Source organism: Diospyros lotus, chromosome 9 (assembly GCF_014633365.1).
Source record: "Diospyros lotus cultivar Yz01 chromosome 9, ASM1463336v1, whole genome shotgun sequence".
NCBI lineage: Eukaryota > Viridiplantae > Streptophyta > Magnoliopsida > Ericales > Ebenaceae > Diospyros > Diospyros lotus.
This window is the reverse complement of record NC_068346.1, coordinates 9,403,897-9,429,149: the sequence shown is the minus strand read 5'-3', so window position 1 is coordinate 9,429,149 and position 25,253 is coordinate 9,403,897. Positions and strand designations below refer to the sequence as shown.

General features: G+C 33.7%; 1 protein-coding gene across 3 annotated transcripts; it reads left to right on the top strand.

Annotated features, from left to right (window-relative positions):
* Positions 1–1,120: 1,120 nt before the first annotated feature.
* On the top strand, positions 1,121–17,806 carry LOC127810386 (protein ESMERALDA 1). Of its 3 annotated transcripts, none has more exons than XM_052349844.1 (10): positions 1,121–1,690; positions 3,067–3,133; positions 4,124–4,191; positions 4,338–4,426; positions 8,343–8,540; positions 12,156–12,360; positions 13,533–13,700; positions 15,864–16,031; positions 16,119–16,309; positions 16,976–17,806. In XM_052349844.1, exons 1-10 carry the CDS (start codon positions 1,316–1,318, stop codon positions 17,136–17,138), a joined length of 1,692 nt encoding a protein of 563 aa, XP_052205804.1. In that variant the 5' UTR covers positions 1,121–1,315; the 3' UTR covers positions 17,139–17,806. The 3 variants fall into 3 exon arrangements, with proteins under 3 accessions (XP_052205804.1, XP_052205806.1, XP_052205805.1); XM_052349846.1 differs by lacking the exon at positions 1,121–1,690 and adding an exon at positions 2,531–2,716; XM_052349845.1 differs by lacking the exon at positions 1,121–1,690 and adding an exon at positions 2,531–2,740.
* Positions 17,807–25,253: the final 7,447 nt, after the last annotated feature.

Sequence of the window (25,253 nt, the reverse complement as noted above, 5' to 3'; positions counted from 1 at the left end):
AATCTACTCTCTTTAGCAGGCGGATTGTGGGAGAAAAAATGGGTGTTCATTTAGGAGTGGAGCTCCAGAATTTGATTTATTTAGCCACGACACGACATGACATCCACTATATAATTCATGTGCGAGCCATTAACGGTTAGGTTTGCAACTCTATTATTATTATTATTATTTATAATAGTAAATAAATCAAGTTGTCACCTTCTGATTTTGATTCAAGTCGAATTCCTTTATCTTTCGTGTATTGTTTCTGAAATAAATAAAGACCACAGAAACTTCAAAAATATCAACATTTGGAACTCCTTTTTTTTTTCTTTTTTTTTTTTCAATTTTCATTTAGTGATTATATTTAAAACGAAGATAAGTAGTTCATTAAATGTGTTTTAGTTTATTTATTTTAGAATTAGTAAAACAATTGATCAATTTGTTGTTGACGTTGATGAAATCTTTTTAAGTGTATTGAATTCAATGAATAAGAAAATGATAGGTGGTTAGAGGGTCAAAGGGTCTACAATTAGTATGGAATGTCACACTCACATCTAGAATCGTGAAATATTTGATATTTAAATTAAGAATAAGATAACTGTTGAGATTTGATTTAAATATGGAGTATTTGTTATATTTTTAAGAATATTATTATGCCAAATCATGAAAATTTTGAGTGGAATTTACGCTTACTTAAATCAAAGTTTAAAATGGGTCTAAGAGAGAGAGAGAGAGAGAGTAGTATACAGAATGTTTCATAAGTAATTATTTGGTAATTAGAATTAAACAATATGAATTCGTGAACAAACTCATATCAACAACCCTGGGGGGAATTAAATGCAAATACAACTGATTTTGATGCATCTCCCTAAACCATATGATGGATTGGTGCAGATGATGGAGATGGATGAGTTAACGAGAAAGAAAAGAAGCAAACAAACAAAGTCAGTCATTGTTAAGCTGTGTTAAGAAGAATTTCCCAAAAACTAATCTTATCTAATGTAATGTAATGAGATCATCAGAATTATTATTATGAATTATATATATATATATATAAAAGTATAAACAGAGGGGCTTTTAAGTTAATAAGGAACCTGGATCGGGCCCTCCACATTATACTTTCCCTGGATCCAAACACCACGTGCTTTTCCACTCTCTCTTTCTGGCCTGTCGGAATCAGCCATTTCCCACACCCAACCCAAACTCGCACGCCTCCTCTTCCCTCCCTCCCTCTCTCTCTCTCTCTCTAAATCGGCGCGATACAGAGAGAGAAACCTTTCTGTTGCTCACAATATGAATCCATAAGAAGTGGGGGAGAGAGACAGAGAGAGGAATGGCATACAATCGGTTGCCCAGCAGCGGCCACAACAGCCCCTCGCCGCCGGCGTCCCCCCTCCGGTCGCCGACCAGGCTCCGCCATGGCGGCCGCTCCAAACCCGGCCGCTTCACGCCCGGGACGCCGGCCTCCCGGACTCTCGCCCACCGCCTCACCGGACTCCTTCTCTCCGTCCTTCTTCGCCGCCAGGGCATCTTCCTCTTCGCGCCGCTGCTGTACATCTCTGGCATGCTCTTCTATATGGGGACTGTTTCCTTCGACGTCGTCCCCGTGATCAAGCACCGCCCCTCCCCGGGCTCCGTTTACCGGAGCCCTCAGCTCTATGCCAAGCTCCGCCCCGAGATGGATTCGGACAATTCGTCCACCGATGCGGTCAGTGATTCGATTTCTTCAATAATTTCTTTGTCTCTGTTCGTGATTTGGCCCGATCGACTACTGTGTAAGCCTTTGTCAATGCATGTGTGTTTTGACATTTGCTAAGATTTAGTACTGAACTTGGTAGTTTTGGCGACTAGTCATAATTGGTTATATACTACGACTACGAGCGAAAATTGCCGGAAAAGAGAAGCTACCTCGACTAATTTTCTTTCATTTGTTTTCCTCCTTTATGGATAACCAAACAAAATTACACTATGATCACATTATGCATAAGCTGTTGTTGCTTGCTATGGATTGTTCCTCAGGTTGAATCGTGGATATTTGAATTCAAATCGGGCAACAATTTTCTATTATCTAGTTCGGTTACCACGTGTGGAGTTTACATTCAAGCAAGCGCATTGTACGGAAGAATGAGGGTTTTGTTTTTCTCAAGAGATTAGTTTGTTGTTTGTTGGAAATTGATGCACTTGAATCTAAATGGCTATGGTGTGCTCTTTCAGGTCATGCTTTCTAATTGATATTCTATGTGCAATCCAATGCAGCAACTTGCCAGAATCAACTAAGAGTAGGGTGAAATGATAGTGGTCTAATATAGGCCACTCAAATTGTGTGGTACTACAAATTGTTTCAAAAAGTTGTTTTTTAGTTGACCTGGGAATGGAGAATGAACCATATTAGTTTCAGTGCACTATTTGACTGTTTCAATGAACCATGAGGATGATTATCTTAAATAAAGATATTTGTCTCTGTGCAGTCTTGACATCGAAAACAAAAACATATCAAGCCTTAATCCCACAAGCCTAGCCAGCACAGAAGCAGCGGTCATGTATGTATATTCTTTTGTTGACTTTCACCAAGCCTTGTCCGCCCATGTGGTGCAAAGGAGAACAGACCTTATCCCACCCAATTAATTGATACTTACTGCAAACGTTACTGTTGCTTTGTCCAAAAATTGTCATATTGAGCTGAAGGAAGGGGGATGGAAAATGGATCCTTCAATGGAGCTTTGAAGATCTCATGGTGATGGAAGTTTTTATCTGGCAGGAAATACTTTTGTGACTACCTCTAAATTATCTTGAATACCTATAGCATTTTTCTATGATTGGAATCTACCTGTCTGGGTGGTTGTGATACTTTTATGTGTGTGCACCAAAAACTTAGAAATACTTGGCAATTGTTGTTTTTTATTATTGTTTCCTATCTTTGTAACATTTCCATGACATGTTCGCTGTAAGATGATTTGCATGACTACTACAATGATTCCGTTATGGTTTGGATAACATCTACTCTGTAGTGATTTTATAATTCAATTTGTTGTTATATCTTGTTTTACTCATGGTATTTGACATAAGCTATGATATCTACTGCAGATATCGACGATATGGAAACACCCTAAAGGTGGTGAATGGAGGCCGTGTATAAATAAGTCATCAGGAGGTATGGAAAGGGTCAATATTGAACCTGGGAGACCATTTTATTCTTATTATGTTCATATTTGTCATTCTATCAGGATCATTTATTGAAATCTATTTAGATGCTAGAGATAATATGTCAATCTTATCTGAAACTGGTTAGTTTGGGAATTTTGGGCTAGTAATATGCTACAATAATCTTTCACTGTTGCTTGCCTAGTGTAGGAGCCGCTATGGGTGTATTTCTATCCTCTCAGACAGATTTTGCACAATAAATATTAAAAGAACTATATAGTGCAATGTGCCAACCTTCAAACAAGATGTAGCATTTTAGTGTGAGAATTGATATAATAGTTCTCTATTATTTAAATAGCTTGGCCATTTTCTTGGTCTGGCAAATTTCATACGTAGTATTTGCAAAAATTTAAAATAAAAAATAAAAAAGAACCTGATGTTACTGCTTGTAAAATGTGTTTTATCCTCAAGCTGTACCTTTATTGCTTAATAGAATGTTACTGTATTAGGTTATTATTTCTCACAAAAGTATTTTTGAATTTTGTTTCTGCTATAAATGAATTAGGCATCCAGAGATGAAGTGAATTTTGGTTGTAACATTTCTAGTATTTTAATTAATATCCATACATTTGCAGTTTAGATGGTGTAAAAATCTTTTTTGATGTTCAAGGGGACAGAAAAAGGATCAAGAAGCTTAATACAAGATTTTTCCTCCAGCATTTCAAATTTTGCTAGCACCAGGGGACTTTCACAACCTATTTTTCTTCTTAGCCACAATAAGATCATGTATATGTATAGAGCATTTTGTACCAAGCACAAGAAGATGCAATATTACATATATTGTCTCTTGTAACTCCCATGCTCTTTCCTTAGAATTATGTAGACTGACTTACTAGACTTGTATTTCTGGTATTTGGATCATTATGCACATTTGCAAATATTACACAAACATATCTTTGCTTTTGTATTGGATATCTTATTGTTGTCTGTTGTATTGTAGGCTTACCTGAATCAAATGGTTACATTTATGTTGAGGCAAATGGAGGCTTGAATCAGCAGAGGGCATCGGTAGAAGTTTCTTGCCTTGGTCATTTCTTAGATTGTCTAAATGTTAAACCTTAGTAGCATTTTTCATAGGGGTGTTGCCTGGAAGGATTTCAAGTCAGTACATTTATGCATCTGCATTCTTCGTGTGCTGTTGTTGTGCATTGTAGATATGCAATGCTGTTGCTGTGGCGGGCTATCTGAATGCAACTCTCGTGATTCCCAATTTTCATTATCACAGCATTTGGAGAGATCCCAGGTCTACATTCCTTGACATTCTTTATTCTTAAAATAAATGTGTAGTAATGGGGCATTTTTTTGTTTAATTTTTTGGGAGTCAACAAAACATGCTGCATAATACTCTTTTTTTTTTTTACCATTTTAACTTATGAATTTCTTACTCCAAATTGTATTCCCTTTTAAGCATTAGATGAATCATATAGATGATGGATGAATTTTGACCTGTTAGTTCCTTTTGTGTACACAGGAACGTGCATCATGGCTTTTTGTCCAGTTATAAGTTTCCTGACATGTCACTAGCCTCTTAAGGAAGTGGCATGTTCTGTTTGATACATGTAGATATATACATCGTTTCTTTTCTTTTTAATCCTTGTATGTAACAGTATTACTTTTGAGTTGCTCAACATTTTCTTCTTTTATAGAGGCTGTGTGGTTCTAATTACAAGCATTTTTTTTCCTCAGTCCTCTCATTCACAACCATTTTAAACCGATGGCTGTGAATCCACATCACTTTCGAGTTTCTTGAGTAGTTACAGCCATTGATTTTGTTCAACTCTAACTAGGACTTTTTTTTTTAATGAAGAGATGAGTTTATTCTGACTTGATACAAAAGATGGAGAAAGGGATATATATAAATTAGCTAAAGCAAGAGAAAGAAAAACAAGGGATGTAAACCAAGTGAAATGCATAAAAGATGAAAACCAAAATGTATTAGTGAATGAGGGAACAATTAAGGAGAGATGGAAGGATTATTTCACAAAATTATTCAATGATGGTGGGGACACAAGAGTTAGGTTGGGACATCTTAGTAACTCCAAAAGGGACATGAGCTATACATTTTATCGACGCATAAGTTCAAAAGAAATAAAGCAACCATTAAAAAAGATAAAAAGTCATAAGGCAGTGGGTCGGATAATATACCAATAGAAGCATGGAAATGCATGGGAGAAGAGGGCAATCTCCTGGCTAATGAAATTATTTAACGTGATCCTTAAATTAAAAAAGATGCCATATGAGTGGAGGAATAGTACTTTGGTTTCTTTATACAAGAACAAAAGAGTTGTTCAAAACTTTGAAAATTACAAAGGAATTAAGTTAATAAGCCATACCATGAAACTTTGGGAGAGAGTAATAGAGCAGAGGCTCAGAAAAGAAACAGACGTCTCGAAAAATTAGTTTGGTTTCATGCCTGGTAGGTCAACAATGGAAGGTATATACCTACTTAGGCGCCTAATGGAAAGGTATCAGGATCATCAGAAAGATCTGCATATGGTGTTTATAGATCTAGAAAAAGTCTATGATAGGGTTCCTAGAGAAGTATTATGGAGGATTTTAGAGAAAAAAGAGTCTGAATAGTCTATATACAAGGCCTTAAGGACATGTATCACGGTGCAGAGACAAGGGTCAGAACATGCGAAGAGGATATTGAACCGTTTAAGATTACAATGGGACTACATCAAGGTTCTGCACTAAGTTCATATTTATTTGCTTTAGTAATTGATAAACTCACTAAACATATTTAGAAAGAGGTGCTATAGTGTATACTATTTGCAGATAACATAGTGTTGGTGGATGAAACAAAAGAGGGAGTGAACACTAAGCTTGAGTTGTGGAGAAACAATTTAGAATCTTAGGGATTTAAATGAAATAGAAGAAAAACATAATATATGGAATGTAAATTTAGTAAAAATGTAAGAGTTGAGGGTGTTATAATAAAATTGGAAGACCAAATCATACAAAGAAAATACCATTTCAATATTTGGGATCAGTGATTCAAAAAATAGAGAAATTCACGAGGATGTCACGCATAGAATTAAGGCAAGTTGGCTAAAATGGAGAAATGCATCGGGGTGTTATGTGATGGTAAAATCCCATTAAAACTGAAAGGAAAATTCTATAAGACAGTTATAAGACTAGTTTTGTTGTATGGCTCTAAATGTTGGGCAATCAAATACTAGCATGAGCAAAAAACGAGCGTAGCAGAGATGAAAATGTTAAGATGGATGTGCGGCCATACAAGAAAAGATAAAATTAGAAATGGGATTATTCGTAATAAGGTAGGAGTAGTGCCAATCGAGGAGAAAATGAGAGAGATTAGACTAAGATTGTTTGATCATGTGAGAAGAAGACCAAGAGAGCTCATGTGAGGAGAGTTGATGAAATGGAACAATTAATCAAAAAAAGATATAGAGGTAGACCCAAAAAGACTTTGGGAGAGACATTAAAGTTTGATATGAAGTGTATGGGCCTAAATGGAGATATGACAAAATACAGAAATACATGAAAGTCTAAAATTCATGTAGCTGACCCCACATAGTGGGATAAAGGCTGGATATGTTGTTGTTGTGTTGAAGAGATGAGTTTATTCATTTTCTTGGTTTGAAGGTACAGAAGAAAAGTTCAAGGCTTTGATCAAAAATTGATTTAGGGTTGGTTTGATACCACTTGATGTAGAATTAGGAACAAAATCATCAAAAACACACAAGAACATAGGGAAACAACTCTTAGCTCTAATTTTCTATCCAATACTGAAGGCTGACCTCTCAAAGATACTAGGAGAGGTTTATATAAAATGCTAATAAATCCTATTCAGGAAAAAACTAAAATTAAAGAAATAATAAAAGACTAATTTGGAAGCAAACATAAAGTTAAAGTTTGCTAATTTTCTAACTTGTAGACATACGTAGAGTAGAATTTCCTAAAATCTCCGGACTTGGGCTTTGCACCTTTGTTTAAATGTAAAATATTTTGCATTGGAAAATAATTTTTATGTAAAAAAAATTTACACATTATTTTTTAATCTTATTTTCTAGTATTTGGCTCGGATGTAAAAATTCTAAAAAAATAAAATCTGCCCTAGAAGAGAATGTCATTGATGAAATCATAGAAATGATTGAAGAGCTAGAATTCATGTAGATGATCCCACAGTTGGATAAAGGCTTGATTTGTCATTTCCCTTGAATACATATAAATGCTTGTTCTGCATTTGGACATAAAATATTTTATCTAAGATATATACATTGAAACAATATATTTTACATAATCATTGGGAAAATGTTTTTGTTTGAAAAATATTTAATGTAAAAAAATATGTTTGTCTTACTTTTACATAAAATATTTTATGTAAAAAAAGGCCAACATCAGAAAATTTGTCAATATTTTGTGTGTAGGTGTTTCCTGTTAGAATAGTGAAATTTTAGTTTTGATGTCAAAATGAAACATGATTTATCAAATTTTCCAGGTAAGGTCATTTTCCATATTTGGATGTAAATTTTTTTCCAAGGAAGCATATTTTTCTTAACTTTTTCCTATCCAAACACCAGAAAATAGGTTTATGTCAAAATAAATGGAGCATTAGGCCGTCCATCAGTAACATTTTGAGAACAAAACACTATGCATGCATTAGGAAAAGTTGTGTGCCTGGGCTTCTGTTGGCTTCTGTCAAATAGAGTTTTGTTATACATTCTTTAAGAAGAATCTTATGTGTGGTTTTTCCATTCAGGATAGATTGTTTTGGCTTCTGCTCTCCTTAGATGTATTTGCTTGACAGAATCAGCCTTCCCATATCTACTACACTTTTGATGTTTTTTCTTTAAACGATTTAGGAGAGTGTGGAGGTGGGTTTTTTTTTTTTTTTTAAAGTGTTGGAGCTATCCTACAGGTTTTGGAGGAAGCAATTAAAGGAGAATGTCTAGTTCTTCCCATGAAGCATTTCCTTTGATTAAGCCCTACAATTTCAAAAAACTGTTCTGGTACTCTAAAATATCTGTATTTGCTCTGTTTCAGTATTACATGGCAGTATATATTGGTCAATATCTGTGAAAATTTACAAGGAAATGTTCCTCTCAGTTTTTCAGTTAACAGTTCATTGTCAGCTTATCGTTATGTCAGTTTCATTACCTTCTAACCCTATGTTTTATCTCTTATCTGTGCAGCAAATTCACGGAAATCTATGATCAAGATTTCTTTGTTGGTTCCTTGAAGAATGAAGTTAGGATAGTTAACAGCATTCCTGAGTATATCATGGAACGATTTGACCATAATATGAGCAATGTTTACAACTTCAGGATAAAGGCATGGTCGCCAATACAATACTATGTAGATACAGTTCTTCCAAAGCTGCTTGAAGAAAAGTGAGTAGAACTTGTAGCTACTGCAGTTCCAGCTAGCATGTTCTTTTTCTACACAAAAAATATGGCAAAATAATGTATTCAATCTATGCATTATTTTGGTTTGGCCATGCTTGCTGTTGTCTTAACTTATTATCTGATGGTTCTCCTTGATTTCAGAAACATGTTATGTAGTAAACCTTATTAGCTATTAGTTAGCTGGATCAGATGGAATTTGATTGCTACCCAAGACATTTTGTCCCTGCACCTCTGCAGAAGAAAAACAGTGAAGAGAACTGTTCTTTTTTTAACTGTGAGTAAGTTGATGAGCTAAGCAAACTTCAGATGGTTGATAACTTGACCAAGCTTTTATGCTTGCATCTCTTTCTTGTCAGTTGTTGCCTATATATAAGCTATGGCAAGAGAGAAAAACAAGGGATTTGAGCCAACTGAAATGCATAAGACAACTAAAAAGTATGAGAAAATGAGGGGACGATCAATTAAAGATAGAAGTATTTCTTGAAGTTACTCAATGAAGGTGGAGAAACAAGTGTCATGTTGAGGCATCTTAGTAACTTTGAAGAAGATAGGAATTACATGTTCTATGGCCATGTATATCTAAACAAATAAAAACAAGTACTAAAAAGAATGAAGAAGAGTAAAAGAGGTTTATTAGATTATTTCCAATAGAAGCATGGAAATGTGTGAGAGAAGTTGGCATTTTTTGGTTAATGAAATTATTTAGTATGATCCTTAAAAAAGGATGTTTGATGAGGAAGGAAGAGCACTTTAGGAATAAAGGAGATGTATGAATTTGTGGAAATTATTGGGGAACGAAGCTAACGTGCCATAATGAAAACAAAGATTGAGTAGGGAAACTAAGGTGTTTGAAAATGAATTCGTTTTCATGCCTAGTAGGCCAACAATGAAAGCTATATAGTTGCTAAGGCACCTAATGGAAAGATATATAGATAAACAAAACAATTTAAATATGGTGTTTATTGATTTAGAAAAAATTAATTCAAAGTTCCTAAAGAAGTTTTATGGAGCATAGTAGAGAAGAATGGAGCTTGAAATGCTTATTAGAAGTTTCTTAAAGACATGTATCGTGGAGTAGAAACACGTGCCAACATATGTGGAGGAGATATCGGGAATTGTACAATTATAATTCAATTACATCGATGATTTGCATTAAAGACTTTATCTCTTTGCTCTAGTAATTGATGAACTCACTAAACTGTCGTGTTCAACAGAATTAGGAAATAGGAGAGAGCAAAAAGCAGATGAAATTGTTTTAAATACAATTATTACAGTTACAGTAGTTGCAACAAACCACTGTAACTATTATAAGCTATTAGTGAAGTCAGTTACAATGTAACCAATTAATTGCTGAGGATAACCATATATAAGGCTATACCACCTTCAAAAGACATTATGAATGAATTGATTTCAAGTTCTCTCATTTTCTCTCTATCCATTATCTATTTCCCTCTGTTTTTCTCCCTAATTTCTCTCTCTCTCTTCTTCCACGACTGCCAACTAGAAACCCCTAGATTCGAAACCTAGGGTCTTGACATAAGTATATCTGGGCAAAGGTGCCTTATTGTATGCTATTTATAGATGGCATTGTCTTGGTGGATGAGGCAAAAGAAATGGTGAATACTTTAGCTTAAGATATGGATACTTTAGAATCTTTAAGTTAAGCAAAGTGAACACCGAATATATGGAACATAAGTTAAATAAAAATATGTGTAGATGATGTTATGGTAAAACTTGAATATTATTTGTCCCACTAAAAGATTAATTCATACATCTTGGATCAATTATCCAAAAAGATGAAGGAGATTAACGAGGATGTTACTTGTAGAATTAAGGCAACTTAGTTAAAATGAAAATGTATCTAACATTTTATGTGATGGTAGGATTTCAGTAGAGTTAAAAGAAAAATTATACAAGATGATCGTAGGACCAACTTTGTTGTAGAAATACAGAATGTTGGGTAGCAAAGCACCAACTTGTGCAAAATATAAGCATAGTGGGGATGAAGATGTTACTATTGGCTTGAGCTTATACAGGAAAAGATAAAATTGGAAATGTGGTTATTATCATGCATGAGATGTAATTAAGATAGTTTGGTCATGTGTAAAGAAAGTCAATAAAGACTCTTGTGAGGAGAGTGGATGGAATGGTACAAGTCTTTAGCAAAAGAGGTAAGAGAAAGACCAGAGAGAGAGAGAGAAGGTGGTGGTGGATTTTAGGTATGGAATGAGTTAAAAAGGGCTTTAAGTAAGCTAAGGTCATAGATAGAAATGATTGGTGAGCTAGAATTAATATACTCAACCCTATATAATGGGATTAAGACTTGATATATTGTTGTTTTCTTGTTGTTGTCTTCTTCTTCTCCTCTACTGTTGGTCTGGGATCATGAGAAACCCAAACCAGATCAAGGATCTGGTTTGTGATGAACCCATATCTGGGTTTACCACCCAGATTTGGTGTGGAAAAAGAAAGAAGAAAGAAAGAGGGGGGGAAAAGAAGAAGAGAAAAAGGGAAAAAGAGAGAAGGACAAGAAAAGAGGGGAAGGGTAAATGTTTGCCTGGGGGAAATTGTGGGGGAAAATGATTGAAGAAAGAAAATGGAATGGAAACAGTGAAAACAATCTGGGGGTGTGTCCATTTTTTTCCCCAACAATTTCTAAATGTTTTTTTTTTTTTAAATAAAAATAGATAACCAAACACTATCTTCTATTTTTGTTTCCAAAATTATGAAAATGAAAAGCCTGCCAGATGGACCCTTAATGTCTTAAGGAGACACTCCCATCCTTGTTTGTTGGGAGGATAGTGTACAATAAGTGAAAGACACTTTATTCTTTCAAACTTTTACCAAAACATAGATATGATATTAGTTATAAGGGTTTTACAAAAGACAATGCCATGGATAGAAATTATTGAAAAGCTAGAATTCACATTGCCAACCTTATATAGTGGGATAAAGGCTTGGTATGTTATTGTTGTTGTATCCTTTCAAACTTAACATTTCATTTACTGGAAATATCTGTTGATCTTTCTTTTCTCTTGCCTTTGCTTTTGGATAGAAGGATTTCAAATGATGTTTTCAAATTCTGTAATTTGGAATGTTTGCATTTTAAATCCTTCTTACTCTTTGGATCCAAAATCAGGGTGGATTTGAACGAAAATTCAAATGCTTCCAACAACTATGTAACCAAACAAAAGACTTGGAATTTCAAATTCCAAATGAAAAATGACTGGATCAAATGACCCTATCCAAACACAACCTTATAGATTTTATAGTAGAGGGGTTGAGGGATTTTATTTTGCTCTGTATACAAAAATAATTTACAGAATGTATATGAGGTTGTACCCCCTTAGCTCCTTTAATGAAATGTATTTGCTTGTGAAAAAAGAAACTGTAGCTAATTTATTTCTGTATTGCCATTTTACCTCAATGGTTATGATGGCCAATGATGAATAGTCTATATATCTTATTATCTTCCCATTGGTTTTTAAGTGTGGGGTTGCAAGTTTGCATGCATTTTTCCTTTCTTGTCTTATGCATGAACTGATTTCACTGTTTAGTTTTGCCTAGCTTAAATTTCTCTCCTGCAAATGTTTAATTCAGGATCATACGGATTTCTCCATTTGCAAACCGATTGTCATTTGATGCTCCTCCCGCAGTTCAACGTCTTAGATGTTTGGCAAATTATGAAGCTTTGAGGTTTTCAGCTCCCATATTAACTATGGGTGAAACTCTTGTTGCAAGAATGAAAGATCGAAGTGCTAATAGTAGCGGCAAGTATGTTTCTGTGCATCTTCGCTTTGAGGAGGTCAGTTTGCGGAGTGTTTGAAACTCTTTATTCCTGATTGATACTTATTATGACCAGCTGAAGTTAGATATCAACACAATCTTGCTAGCAAGTCTTTATCATAGTTCTGAAAGGCGCGAGGCGCAAAGGGTCTTGGAGCTTGAGGTGCGAGGCGAGGCGCACCTTTGTGAAGCGAGGCGCACCTTTTAGAAAAAAAACTCAAAATCTTGTAAAATCATAAAAAACTATCAAATTATCAATAATAACACATGCATTTCATTAATGATTCATTATCTTCAAATTATAAACTAACAACATCAAAGTTGATTCATTCATCATGCAAATTCTAAACTAGAAACATTATCAAAGTTTAAACTTAAAGTCTCAAACTCAAACAAGTACCAATCATCATGCAAAGTTCTAAACAAACATATAAACACCACAAGTCCACAATCAAGAAAATGTTTTTATTTTAAAAAATGCTATTTTTCTAAGTCTGGAAGATTAGCGCATTATAAGGTGACATATAAGAAAATGTTTTCATTTTGAAAAACTATCTCCCGGTAATTTGATAGCTAATATTCATTGTTAAAATTATTTTTAATGAATTTTTCAAGAAATAGTAGGTATGTATTTTGGGGGTGGTAAAATCGCTAAATCCCGAGTTTGTACTAAAACCAAAATTCTATTTTCTTATTGTTATGGATTTTGATTTTTTAGATATTTTTATTGAATCCAAATGGGGGGTACTTTTTTATTTACATTTATGTATTAAAGTAAACGGAAGGTAAAATATGAATAAAAGAAAATGTGGACAAGAAATGTAAATATGTTGTATTATATACATGTTGGAACTGAGAATAGAGGAGGAATTGGGCTGCCTAGGTGTTAATTAAAACCTAAGTTTCATGAGGTGCGCCTAGCCTTGGCGCCTCACTGTGCAAGGTGAGGGCCTCGCTGAAATCGCCTCGCCTCAGCCCAGGTGAGGCGCTGAACTGGTGCCTTAAGGCGCCTTGCGCCTAGGTGCGCCTTTAACAACTATGGTCTTTATTGTCTTCTAGCATTTATGTTTGGGTGTGTTCTTGGATTGATTGTCTGTGATCCAAAAACTCCGACCCCTTATCTGTTGATTATGCATTTACTGAAATTCTTAAAAATGGCAGGGATGAGTTTGATGATCTTTCCATGTGCAGGATATGGTTGCTTTTTCTTGTTGTGTTTTTGATGGTGGGGTAAAAGAGAAGCAAGACATGGATGCTGCAAGGGAGAAAGGTTGGAAGGGGAAGTTCACTAAACCAGGTCGAGTTATTCGTCCTGGAGCAATCAGGATCAATGGCAAATGTCCCCTTACTCCTTTGGAGGTAGTATATATTACTTTGCGAATTCCTTTACTTTTACTCTGGTGTCCCATCATGGAAATCCTGTCATATATGGTAGTGGGAAATTACTTGTCTAAATTTTATTTTGTATATGGAACTAAAATACCCATCTATATGGTTTGTGCTCTTGGATTTCATCCATTTCAGGCACAGACTAGGCATTTTCACTCATGTCAGGCTTTTGCGGTGACAAGTTGAGGCCTTCTGTCCACCTTTATGGCAGGATTTTCTGGAAAAGAACCCTGGAAAAAGCATTATGCCAATAATGTCAAATGAAATATTAATCAATAACTAAAATATGCTTTACAAATGTATAAGTCAAAACCATTCTACAGAGGTTGGGGAGCATACTCAATGACACTTTCACTCTTTTATAATAAAAAGTTGGGAAATGAGAGAATGTGCTGAGCTGGAATTTGATTGGAATTCCACAAATGTTATGTGCTTGATTCCCTTATTGATCCCTAAAAAGGGGCTGTCTAAACTAACCTACTCATTCTAATTTATGCCGATTGCAATATGGATATTCACTTAGTAAATTAGCGAATTTTACAGAAGGGGCTCAAGGCAAGAAAGAAAGTATTTTATTTTATTTTTTGATTTATTTATTTAATTTTCTAAAGATCTGGTGATAGGTTCTTAATCCAAGTTGATGTTCACATTGTAGATATGGGGTGAACCACATATGAAAGTTGACCTTTGAGGTCCAGGTTTTGAGGGTTGACCATTGCAAATCATTTACAAAAATGTCTCTCGGTTTTTCCTTGTGCCAAGATATATATTTGTATTTACCTCAGTTGCCTAGTTTTATGATAAAGAAAAAGAAAGACCTTTCTTACTTAGCACATCACTTCTGTGCCTGAAACTCACTTTACTGTTGATCTACTTCAAATATGGCTGACGTGTATTTTCACTTCTATATTGGTATCTGCCCTTACATGTGTGTATTTGCTTTTCGGAAACAGCTTCTTTGCTTGCATGCACACCTACTTGCCCTGGCATTACTTTCAATATGGATTTATGTTGGCTAATCAATGCAATCCGGGTCCTTTTCTATATCTCCAAAAAATCTCAAATCAATTTTCTCTGATTTTATATTAAACAGGCACTACTCATCATCTTATGGATTTGCTCCTTCCTAATTCTGTGCCACTCCTATTTTACAATGGATACACCACATTATCCTTCTCTCCACTACAATCATTTTTTTAGTATGTTGTTTGTTTGATTGCTCACCGCTTCATACTATAAAACAAGAGTGTTCTCATATATGCCCTGTACAATTCATTTGATAGCAATGGTATACTTTGGTCACATTGAACACGAGAAGTATTCCTCCTGCTAACTATTTTACTTTGATTCTGTGAGTCAATGAACACTAATAACTATTTATCCATACTAAGATTAAACATCTTCATTCAAAAGCTTATTTTCTTTCTTCTTCTTCTTCTTCTTCTTTTTTCTTTTTTTTTTTCCACTAGAACATTCTAAAGCTTTTCTTCAAAGTCTTGTAATGTAGTCCATCCTTTGTTTCATTAACTTGGTTATATTGCTTGTGAATAGCATTTCCTATTGTACCTTGTCTTGTGTGTGTGTGTGTGTATACACATCTTCTCAACTTGACATAACTAATACAAATGTGCTTAAGGAGACTATGCTACATGTGGGAACATGGTTCCTGTTTATAATCTACTATTTCCTAGAGTAATCCCCTTGCACAATGCTTTCTACATGTTTGAAGTGGCTTGCATTGAACTTTGAACTTTCTTTTGTGCTATTATTTTCTAGGACAAATCAAAATTCTTTCCATGCAGTAATTTTGTATATAGTGCTCTTTAGTGGAGTTTTTACATTCAAATAAGAATAAGAGAAACATCAGAGACCTTCTATAGACTGTTGGAGTAAATAAATCCCATGTCACTTAAAATGTATTGCGGTTTCTGTTTCTAGAAACAATCAAAAATAATATGTAATGCTTGTGGGTCTAGAAGGTGTCTGACATAGTCATTTCTTTGCTGCGACTGTTGGCTCACTTATTTCTCCTTACAAATATATGTAAACATAATAAAATAATAATTAAGAGTGCCATCATTGATTGTATTCACTTTATATATGATTAATTCAATGTTTCTTGTATCTTGTTAGGTTGGCCTGATGCTCAGGGGTATGGGGTTTAACAGAAGTACATCAATTTATTTAGCCTCTGGTGAGATATATGATGCTGAGAGAAATATGGCTCCACTACTAGAAATGTTTCCCCTTTTACAAACTAAAGAGATGCTTGCATCCTCTGAGGAACTTGCTCAGTTTAAGGTTTGTGTGCTTTATGGCCTTCAAATTTTACTTAACCCTTCCGATCTGATTTGAGGTTAATGCTTTTGACTTTAATTGCTTTGTCAGAATTATTCTTCCAGGATGGCCGCAATAGACTACACTGTTTGTCTTCATAGTGAAGTATTTGTTACAACTCAAGGTGGCAACTTTCCTCATTTTATGCTGGGCCACAGGAGATATTTGTATGGTGGTCACTCCCAGACAATCAGGCCTGACAAGCGGAAGTTAGCACTGTTGTTTGATAATCCCAATATTGGGTACATACTTCATCTCATCTTGTGGTTTTCCTTCAGTGCAAAATTCATTATTTACTTGTAGGTGGGAAAATTGTTTTACATGCATGCCAATTTGCTGAAATAGAAGCTAATATAAACTATATGACATTTTTTATTCTACATTTTGAATTAGGATTTGTGGAAGGAAAAGAAAATGAAAGAAAAATAAATGATCTTAATACGCATGTAAAATTCGTGCACATCTTGGCAAAAAAAAGCTTGTATACAAGCCGTGACACTTCCTTCTCCCACTTGTTTGGTGGCAGAAGGCAGACCTGGTGGCCAATATTTGTCGGAACTTTTATTTGTTGAATTCTCGTTGTCAGGATTTCAGCGAAAATCAGCCTGATAAACCAAACCAAATTATTTAAAAAAATGTTCATGTTTTGCTGAGAATCAAGTGTTACCAATACTTGACTATTCAGGAAACTTTTTACTTGTGTAAGTTTTGATGTTATCATTGGCTAAAAAGTGACAGGACAGTGACGTAGAATATATGGATCTGTGAATTTGTTGATGCTTTCTTTCATTGTTTATTATGGCATTGAATGGGGTTAGAAGAAACTTGTTAAGAATGAAGTAATTTAATGGTGATTTATATGACTTAGTTTATTTATTTAGTTTTTGAATCTCCATCTCCATCTCCAGGTGGAGAAGCTTCAGGCGTCACATGTTGAGTATGCGAGCTCATAGTGATTCAAAAGGAACTGAGCTCAAAAGACCAAATGACTCAATATATTCATTTCCTTGCCCAGATTGTATGTGCCGTGCAAACAAATCAGAAGATTCAAGATCATTATCAGCGACGTGATTGTTGGAGATTCTGATTTGGTGTTCATATAATTTTGTGACTAGGACATCTGGCTGCTAACCCTCTATTTTTTTTTTGGTTGCAAATTCTTTCATTATTTTCCTCCTCCCACTGGGGAGAGGGCCACACACGTGAGTTTTTGGGATGATTATTTCCCGGGGATTGACTTGAGGGGGGAGTCGCATCTTTTTGTACATGAAATCAGGAGAAGGGACACGGGGAAATGGGACAGGCGGGGAGGCTGCCCGGGCTGCTGCTGCTGCTGCTGCTGCTGCAAAAACACTGGCATAATACCTTCATTATCGGGATTCTGCCATATTTCTAGTTTGTGTAAATTAGTTTACGCTTTGATCTCTAGTTTTACAGGATACGTTGTATACATTGATGATGAAAATCAGGGAATTGAATTGGTTTTTTGTTTTTCTTCTCCCACAAATTGCACTCTCTCTGTCATGGACTGTAATTCCCTTTGAGCTAATTCTGAATTAGTTGTGTGTAGCCTGTAGCCTGTGGGGCAAGGTGAGATTACTGATTTAGTTGGGTGCTTGTAGAACGTCTGATTCTTTGATTCAACTTTTTGGGTTCTTGAAAATGCTGCAAACTATTGTTTGAGCAATGAGCAATAATGAAATTGGGCTACGTGAGGGAGGATGTTATTGTTGTTACCACTCTCTCTCTCTCTCTCTCTCTCTCTCTCTCTCGCTCACTATTGTGTACGGACGCTTCCTCTTGGTTTTGCAAAAGGATATTTGTGAAATTCAGGTGAGTCATTTTTGTGCGGTCTGAATTTTCTTTTAAATTTAATTTTTTTTGCTTTCATTACAGATGAATGAATTTTGTTGTTATTGTCATCACATCAAGGTTTCTTCTTTTATCTTATTTTTCTATATTTTCATAATCACAAGGCATTAGATTGAAATTATTGGCATCGTTAGGTCCAAAAAAGATGATATATAGTATTTACAAAAAAAAAAAAAGATGAAATATATTATTATATAGATATAGGAAACAATAGAAACACTCCTGATATTAAAGAAAGTTGTGAATAAAATTTAACCCAAAAAATAAATTCTAAAAAGTGGTAAAACAAACTTGAATGGGTTTCTGAAATGATTGAATCAGTGGTACATTCATAAACGATGATTACTCTCTGCTTCTTAAAAGTTAAAACTCATTTTAGAAAAACAATCTCAAATTATTTTAAACTTTAAAATTATAAAAAAATTGTTTCATAATATAAAAAAAATAATAATATGAAAGCTAAAAAGTAAAATGAAGGGTTTGAAATTTGTGAAAATGATTTTTAATTATAAATTTTAAAATAGTATTATTAATTATAATTAGTGAAATGGACTAATTATAATTATTCATTCAATTTTGTTTGTTAAGATAAGTGAATTAAATTTGAGATTAACTTTAAAATTTGATTTGTAAATGAGTTTTTTAATTTTGTTAAGACTTGCGAACACATTTGAATAGTAGCTCGTGAACATATTTGAACATATTCGATTAGAGTCTTATAAATATGCTCGATTATAAACTCAAGAATAGATTGGTAAATAGATTTGTTTATAAATATATTATTTAACATAAGATTATTATATTTGAAAATTTATTTTTTAATAGAGATGACCTTAAATACGGAAATATTCTGTCTCTAATCTGGAATTGTCTCTAAGACGAATGTAGAGACAGAAATTATTCCGTCTCTACACACTTTTCTCCTGCATTTTTACCAAATCTCTCCATTCTTTTCTTCTACAATCTCTCCACACCTTCCTTCTGCGTTTTTACTTTTTACCAAATCTTTTCCTTTCTTTCTTCTACAATCTCTTCCTTCCTTCTATGAGTCTCAGCCATTGACGTCGCCAATCGCCTTAGTCGACTCCTCCATCCTTCTCCCCCTCTATGGCATTCGCCATTCGCCGTTATTGCTGCCATTGTCACCTCCCCCATCTGTCGCTAGAAGCATTGTCGCTATTGTCCTCTTTTCTTTTATGTAGGTATACTTTCTAGAGTTTGAACTTGAGCCAAAGCTCAACTCTATTGCATCCCTTGTTCAATTGCCTCAAAAGTGTTATACTTTTGTTTTTGTTGCTTTCTCTATATCATTACGTTCTATGTTTGCCATTGATTTGTTAATCTATGTAATCTCATTATTGTATTTGTGTTCTTTTTTATTGCAACTCCATTAATTCTCGTTGGGTGTTAGAAATGGCCGCTGATGAAAGATAAAAAATTATTAGACAAAACTAACTCTTGTATATTTAGTAAAAATTATGCAAAAACTAGATATGTGCTACTTAGTATTCAGGACAAACACCCAAATGTCGTCTAGATAGAATACTTTGATTGTGTTGTCGAAGATAAAAAAAGATTTTTATCTAGGTGAAAGAGATGCATTACATAAGATTAAAAAATATTTTAAAAGAATAACTTTCTGTCTTACGACATCAAGATAGGACGAAACGTCTATTTATTACGTGAAAAGAAAACATATATTAACATGAAAGATGATTGCCTAAGTGATAAGTGTAATATAATTTTTACTTTTAAATTATATTTCTATATTTTTACATGAATTTTGAAATTTTATGTGGATTCTTTAAATGTTATAAAAACAATGGACAAATTCATAGAATTGGGATAAAAAAAAATTGAATTTCTTATTTAATATCAAAATCTTCATATTCCAAAGCTTCAGAGCACATGTGCTCTACATGTGCTCTGAAGCTTTGGAATACGAAGATTTTGATATTAAATTGTCACTGAAAATAAAAAATTTAAAACAAACAATAAATATAAATTTATAATTGTTGGTTTCTCAAGGTATAACCACTCAAGAGAGGGTGAATTGAGTGATTAAATTTTTTCTCAATTTTAATAAATATTCTTGATTAATGATTATTTAAGAATATATATTTGATAAATATATTAAATTGTATTTAAGATTAATAATAAATGTAAATCATAAGATATAACAAAAATAAATACAATGAGACACAAAATAATTTATAATGATTCGGTGTCTTCACACACACCTAGTCCACTCTTCCAAGGTATAACCATTCTTGGGGTTCTACTAAAATAATTTCACCAAAGTTTTCACATTAACTCACCTTGAAAACTAGATACACACCTAGATTACAACGGGTTTTAGGCAACCACTACACCAATGTTTTTTTTCTAACTTATCTTGAAAACTAGATTCATCCAAATTTTAATAGTTCTAGGAAACCTATACAATTCACAATAGTAATTTAAATGTTACAAATAATTTGTCCACAATTGGACACAAATAAGCAATTACGAACAATTTATACAAGGCAATAATATTGAAATAAATAAATATTATTTAAATCAATAATACTTTGAGAGCTTCGGATTGTTTGAATGCTTTGCTTGAGAGCGCTTGAGAGCTTTTGGGTGCTTTACATATGCAATGGAAATACTTGAATGCTCAAAAAATGAGTTTGGAAGTATTTATAACAATTTTGGACACTTTTTCAACGGTCAAAAATTTGATCGTTATAATAGAAAAATTTAGTATAACTTAAAATTAATGTGCACTCAAATATTCAGAAGAGCTTGTAAATTAGCTAGCAAGAGAAGACTTTAGCTAGCTTGAGGTTGTTAGATCAAACTATGGGATGTACACCTAATTGTTACAATTTTTTTTTGAGTTACATATGCTATAAAAATATTATATAAATTAATTTAAAATATATTTAAAAAATAGTTTTAATAGAAAATAATATTTTTAATAATGCGTGAAAATATTTTATAAATTAATTTAAAAAATATTTATAACATAAAATAATATTTTTGGTAATACATATGCTATGAAGAAAATATTTTATAAATTAATAAAAAATAATTTGATACTACAATTAATATATTTAAGAAAAATACTCTTTTTGTTAATTATCAAAAATACTATAATATGTATATTAAAAATTCTCTTTAAGTTAATTACTAAAACTTAATTAATATGAGCACGTTGGCTCAACAATAATAAATAACGAAATTGAATTCAAAATAAGTATAAATGTACCTAATTACAACAAGAAGTCCAAATTCCTTTGATCTCAATTCCATAGCTCTATCCATTGCTTTTATAAAATCTACAGAATGCACATGAGATTTCAAAACTCAAGCAAAAATATAGAAATAAAATTTTAAAATAGAAATCATATTACACTTACCATCTAGGTGATCATCTTCCATACTAAGATATGCTTTCTCTCGTGTAATAATTAGAATTTAGCATTGTTCATAGGTCTCCAGCCATTCCACTAACCCTCTATACTCTTCAGTCATATCTTGATGTCTTTAAGGCAGAAAACTTTGCAAAATACTTCCTTGAAATATTCCTTAATCTTTTGTGGTTTGTCCCTTTCGCTTAGATAAAAATATTTTTTCAACTTCTGATAACACAAACAGTCTTCCATCTAGACTCGCTACATTTGGGTGTTTGTCCTAAATATTAAATAGCACATTTCTAATTTCTGCATAATCTTTACTGAATATATAAGAGTTGGTTTCATCTAATAATCTTATCTCTTCATCAATGGCCATTTCTAAGACCCAACAAGAAATCAATGGAGCTGCAACAAAAGAACACAAATACAATAATGGGAATACATATATTAACAAATCAGTGGCAAATAGAGAAGTAATGATATAAAAAAAGTAACAAAAATAGAAGTATAGCCCTTTTGAGGCAACTGAATTTGGGATGCAATCGAGCTGAGTTTTGGCTCGAGATCAAACTCAAGAAAGTATACCTACAAAAATGAAAAGAGGACAAAGTTGATGAAGGTTCTTTTGTGTGATACAAAGTTATGCGCCAATCATGTTCCTTTTTGAATCTTTTGTAATGTAATTAATAAATGTACTTAAAGTTTAAATGAATTACGGTGGAGCTGAATTTCATCCTTAGACAAGGGAACATCTCTCCTTAAATTATGGAGATTTGGTATTGACCCACACTTTTGTATCAAATATATATAAGTTTTTGAAGTAATGAAAAATTTGAATCTTTTTCTTTATCTTTATGTCGCCTTCTTCTTCAATATATACAATACAGAACTTCCAGCATCTGGTATCAGAGCATTATTGATCTTAGTGGGACTATGTGTGAGAGAAAACAAGTAAGAAAACCTCACTTAAAAGCCAAAACACTTGAAAGATTCAAGTGATTTTTGTGATGGCTTCAAGCAGCAATATCTCAGCTCATTCTCCTCCAATCTTCACTAGAGAAAATTATCATGTTTGATTTGTGAAAATGGAGGCACATCTCAGGGGTCTGCTACTGTGGGAAGCTGTTGAATCAAACTTTGAAACTAAAGTGCCACAAAATCCAACTCTGAATCAACTCAAAATATATGAAGAAAAGATCTCTAGAAAATATAGAGCCCTAAGTTTTCTTCATTTAGCAGTAAATGAGACTACTTTTATCAGGTCATGGCATGCAAAATAGCAAAAGAAGTCTGGGATCAACTAAAGTCAGAGTTTCAAGGAAATGAAAAAACTAAACAGCTGCAGATCTTCAACTTAAGGAAATAGTTTGAACTTCTCAGGATAAAAGAAATCGAGAATGTGAAAGAGTATATTGATAGAGTTATTAAAGTTAATCAAGTAAGACTGATGGGTGAGGATTTACCAAAAAGAAGAGTTGTGGAAAAGGTAATAGTTACTCTTCCCGAAAGATTTGAAGCAAAAATCTCTTCACTTGAAGATGCTTGGGATTTATCTAAACTTTCTCTCACAGAGCTTGTAAATGCTCTACAAGTTGTTGAACAAAGAAAGGCATTTAGAGAAGAAGAAGGCTCAACTGAAAGTGCACTTATTGCATCTTAAAAGGCAAAAATGCAAACAAATGATGCAAAGAAAGGCGTAAGAGAGGTAAAGATAAAAACTTCAATCAGAACAACAAATGAAGAAACAGTAAAGGCAAGTATACACCTTATCCTTACCATAAAAAGACCAATCATACTGAAAATTATTGCTGGTACAGACCGGGGGTCCAATGCAAATCCTGCAAACAGTTTGGACATGTTAAAAGGGTTTGTCTAGGAAATTCTAGTCAACAAAATCAAGCTCAACCTGCTCAAGTCATAGAAGGATCTAAAATTCAAGAGGAGAAACTTTTTGCTACCACAGTTTAGAGATGTTCAACTGCAACACAAAACACTAATGCTTGGATGATTGACAGTGGTTGTACTCGTCATATGACATCAAACTTTGAAAATTTTAAAACTTTGGACATAACATATTCTTCCAAAGTAAAGCTTGGTGATGGGAGACTAGTGGATGGCAAAGGCAAATTTGTTGTGTATGTGCAAACTTCATCAGGTATAAAGCTTATCTCTAATGTGTTGTTTGTGCCTGAGATTCAACATAACTTACTAAGTGTTGGTCAGCTGTTAGACAAGAATTATTCACTTGAATTCAAAAATAAGTTATGTGAAATTATAGATCCTTCTAGTACAAAGATTCTAACAATCATAATGTACAACAAGAGCTTTAATATTGACTGGAAACATGATGAAGTTAAAGCTTTAGTTAGTATTGAATCAAACTCTTGTCTGTGGCAGAAAAGGCTAGGGCACATAAATTATGATGCCTTGAAGTTGCTTGAAAAGGAAAAAATGGTGAATGATTTTTCCTGTTGTGACTGTAATTTCTAATGTTTGTGGTACTTGTAACTTGGTAAGTTGAGCAAAACTCCATTTCATCTAAACCAAGCTTGGAGAACAATTGAGAAGCTCTAGCTCGTTCATATAGATATATGTGGACCCGTGAGTGCACCTTCTTACAATGGCAACAAATATTTTCTCTTGTTTATTGATGATTTTTCAAGGTATTGCTGGGTCGATTTTCTCAGAAACAATTCTGAAATATTTTCAATGTTTCATAAGTTCAAGGTTGCGGTAAAAAATCAAAGTGGGCAAATGATCAAAACTTTAAGATCTGACAATGGGGCATAATATATTTCTTCTCAATTCCTGTCATTCCTTCAAAAGGCAAGCATTTATCATCAACTCACAGTCACTTATACACCTCAGCAAAATGATGTAAATGAAAGAAAGAATAGATCAGTCATAAACATGGCAAGGTGCTTGCTGTTTGAAAAATGATTACTAAAGAAGTTGTGGGCTAAAATAGTTAATACTACTGTGTATTTGCAAAGTAGACTTTCAACTAAAGCTATTAATGGTAAAACACCTTATGAAGTCTGAACATGTGTTAAACCATCAGTGAGACATCTAAAAAATCTTTGGTAGCATCTGTTATGCCCATGTACCAGAGGCAAAAAGAGACAAATTGGATCAAGATTGAGAAGGTTATAGTATATGGTAGCATTTGGTAGCATCTGATATTGGTATATGTGTTGGTTATAGTACTACTTCAAAAGGATATAGGATTTTAAATCCTAAAACTGAGAAGGTTTATGTAAGCAAGAGTGTGAAGTTTAATGAAAAAGATGCCTGAAATTGGGAGAAAATGATTGAAGAGTCTTCAAACCAAAACACCAATGGTGAAAATGCATCACAGATTCATGGTGAAACCATTGAGGAGGACTCTGATAATGAAAATTATGCCGTGAGAGGTATGAGAACTCTATAAGATATCTACAACAGATGCAATGTTGCTGCATTAGAACCTATCATAGTTGATCAAGCTTTGCAATGTCCAAAATGGAAAGTAGCCATGGAGGAAGAATTTAACATAATAGTAAAAAATGACACTTGGTTACTTGTTGACAAACTAGAAGATCAACAAGTAATTGGTACAAAGTGGGTATTCAGAGTGAAGATGAATCCTGATGGCTCAATCAGTAAATACAAAGCAAAGCTATTCTCAGGAGCAAGGTATTAACTTCACTAAAACTATTGCTTCTGTAGCTAGATTTGATACAATTAGATTGTTGCTTTCTATTGCTGCTCACAGAGGCTGGAAAGTCTATCAACTTGATGTTAAATCTGCATTCCTTAATGGTATTCTTGAGGAGAAAATTTATATTGAGCAGCCTGATGGTTTTGTATTGAAAGTGCTGCTGATAAAGTTTATTTGTTGAAAAAAAGCACTATATGGCTTAAAACAAGCTCC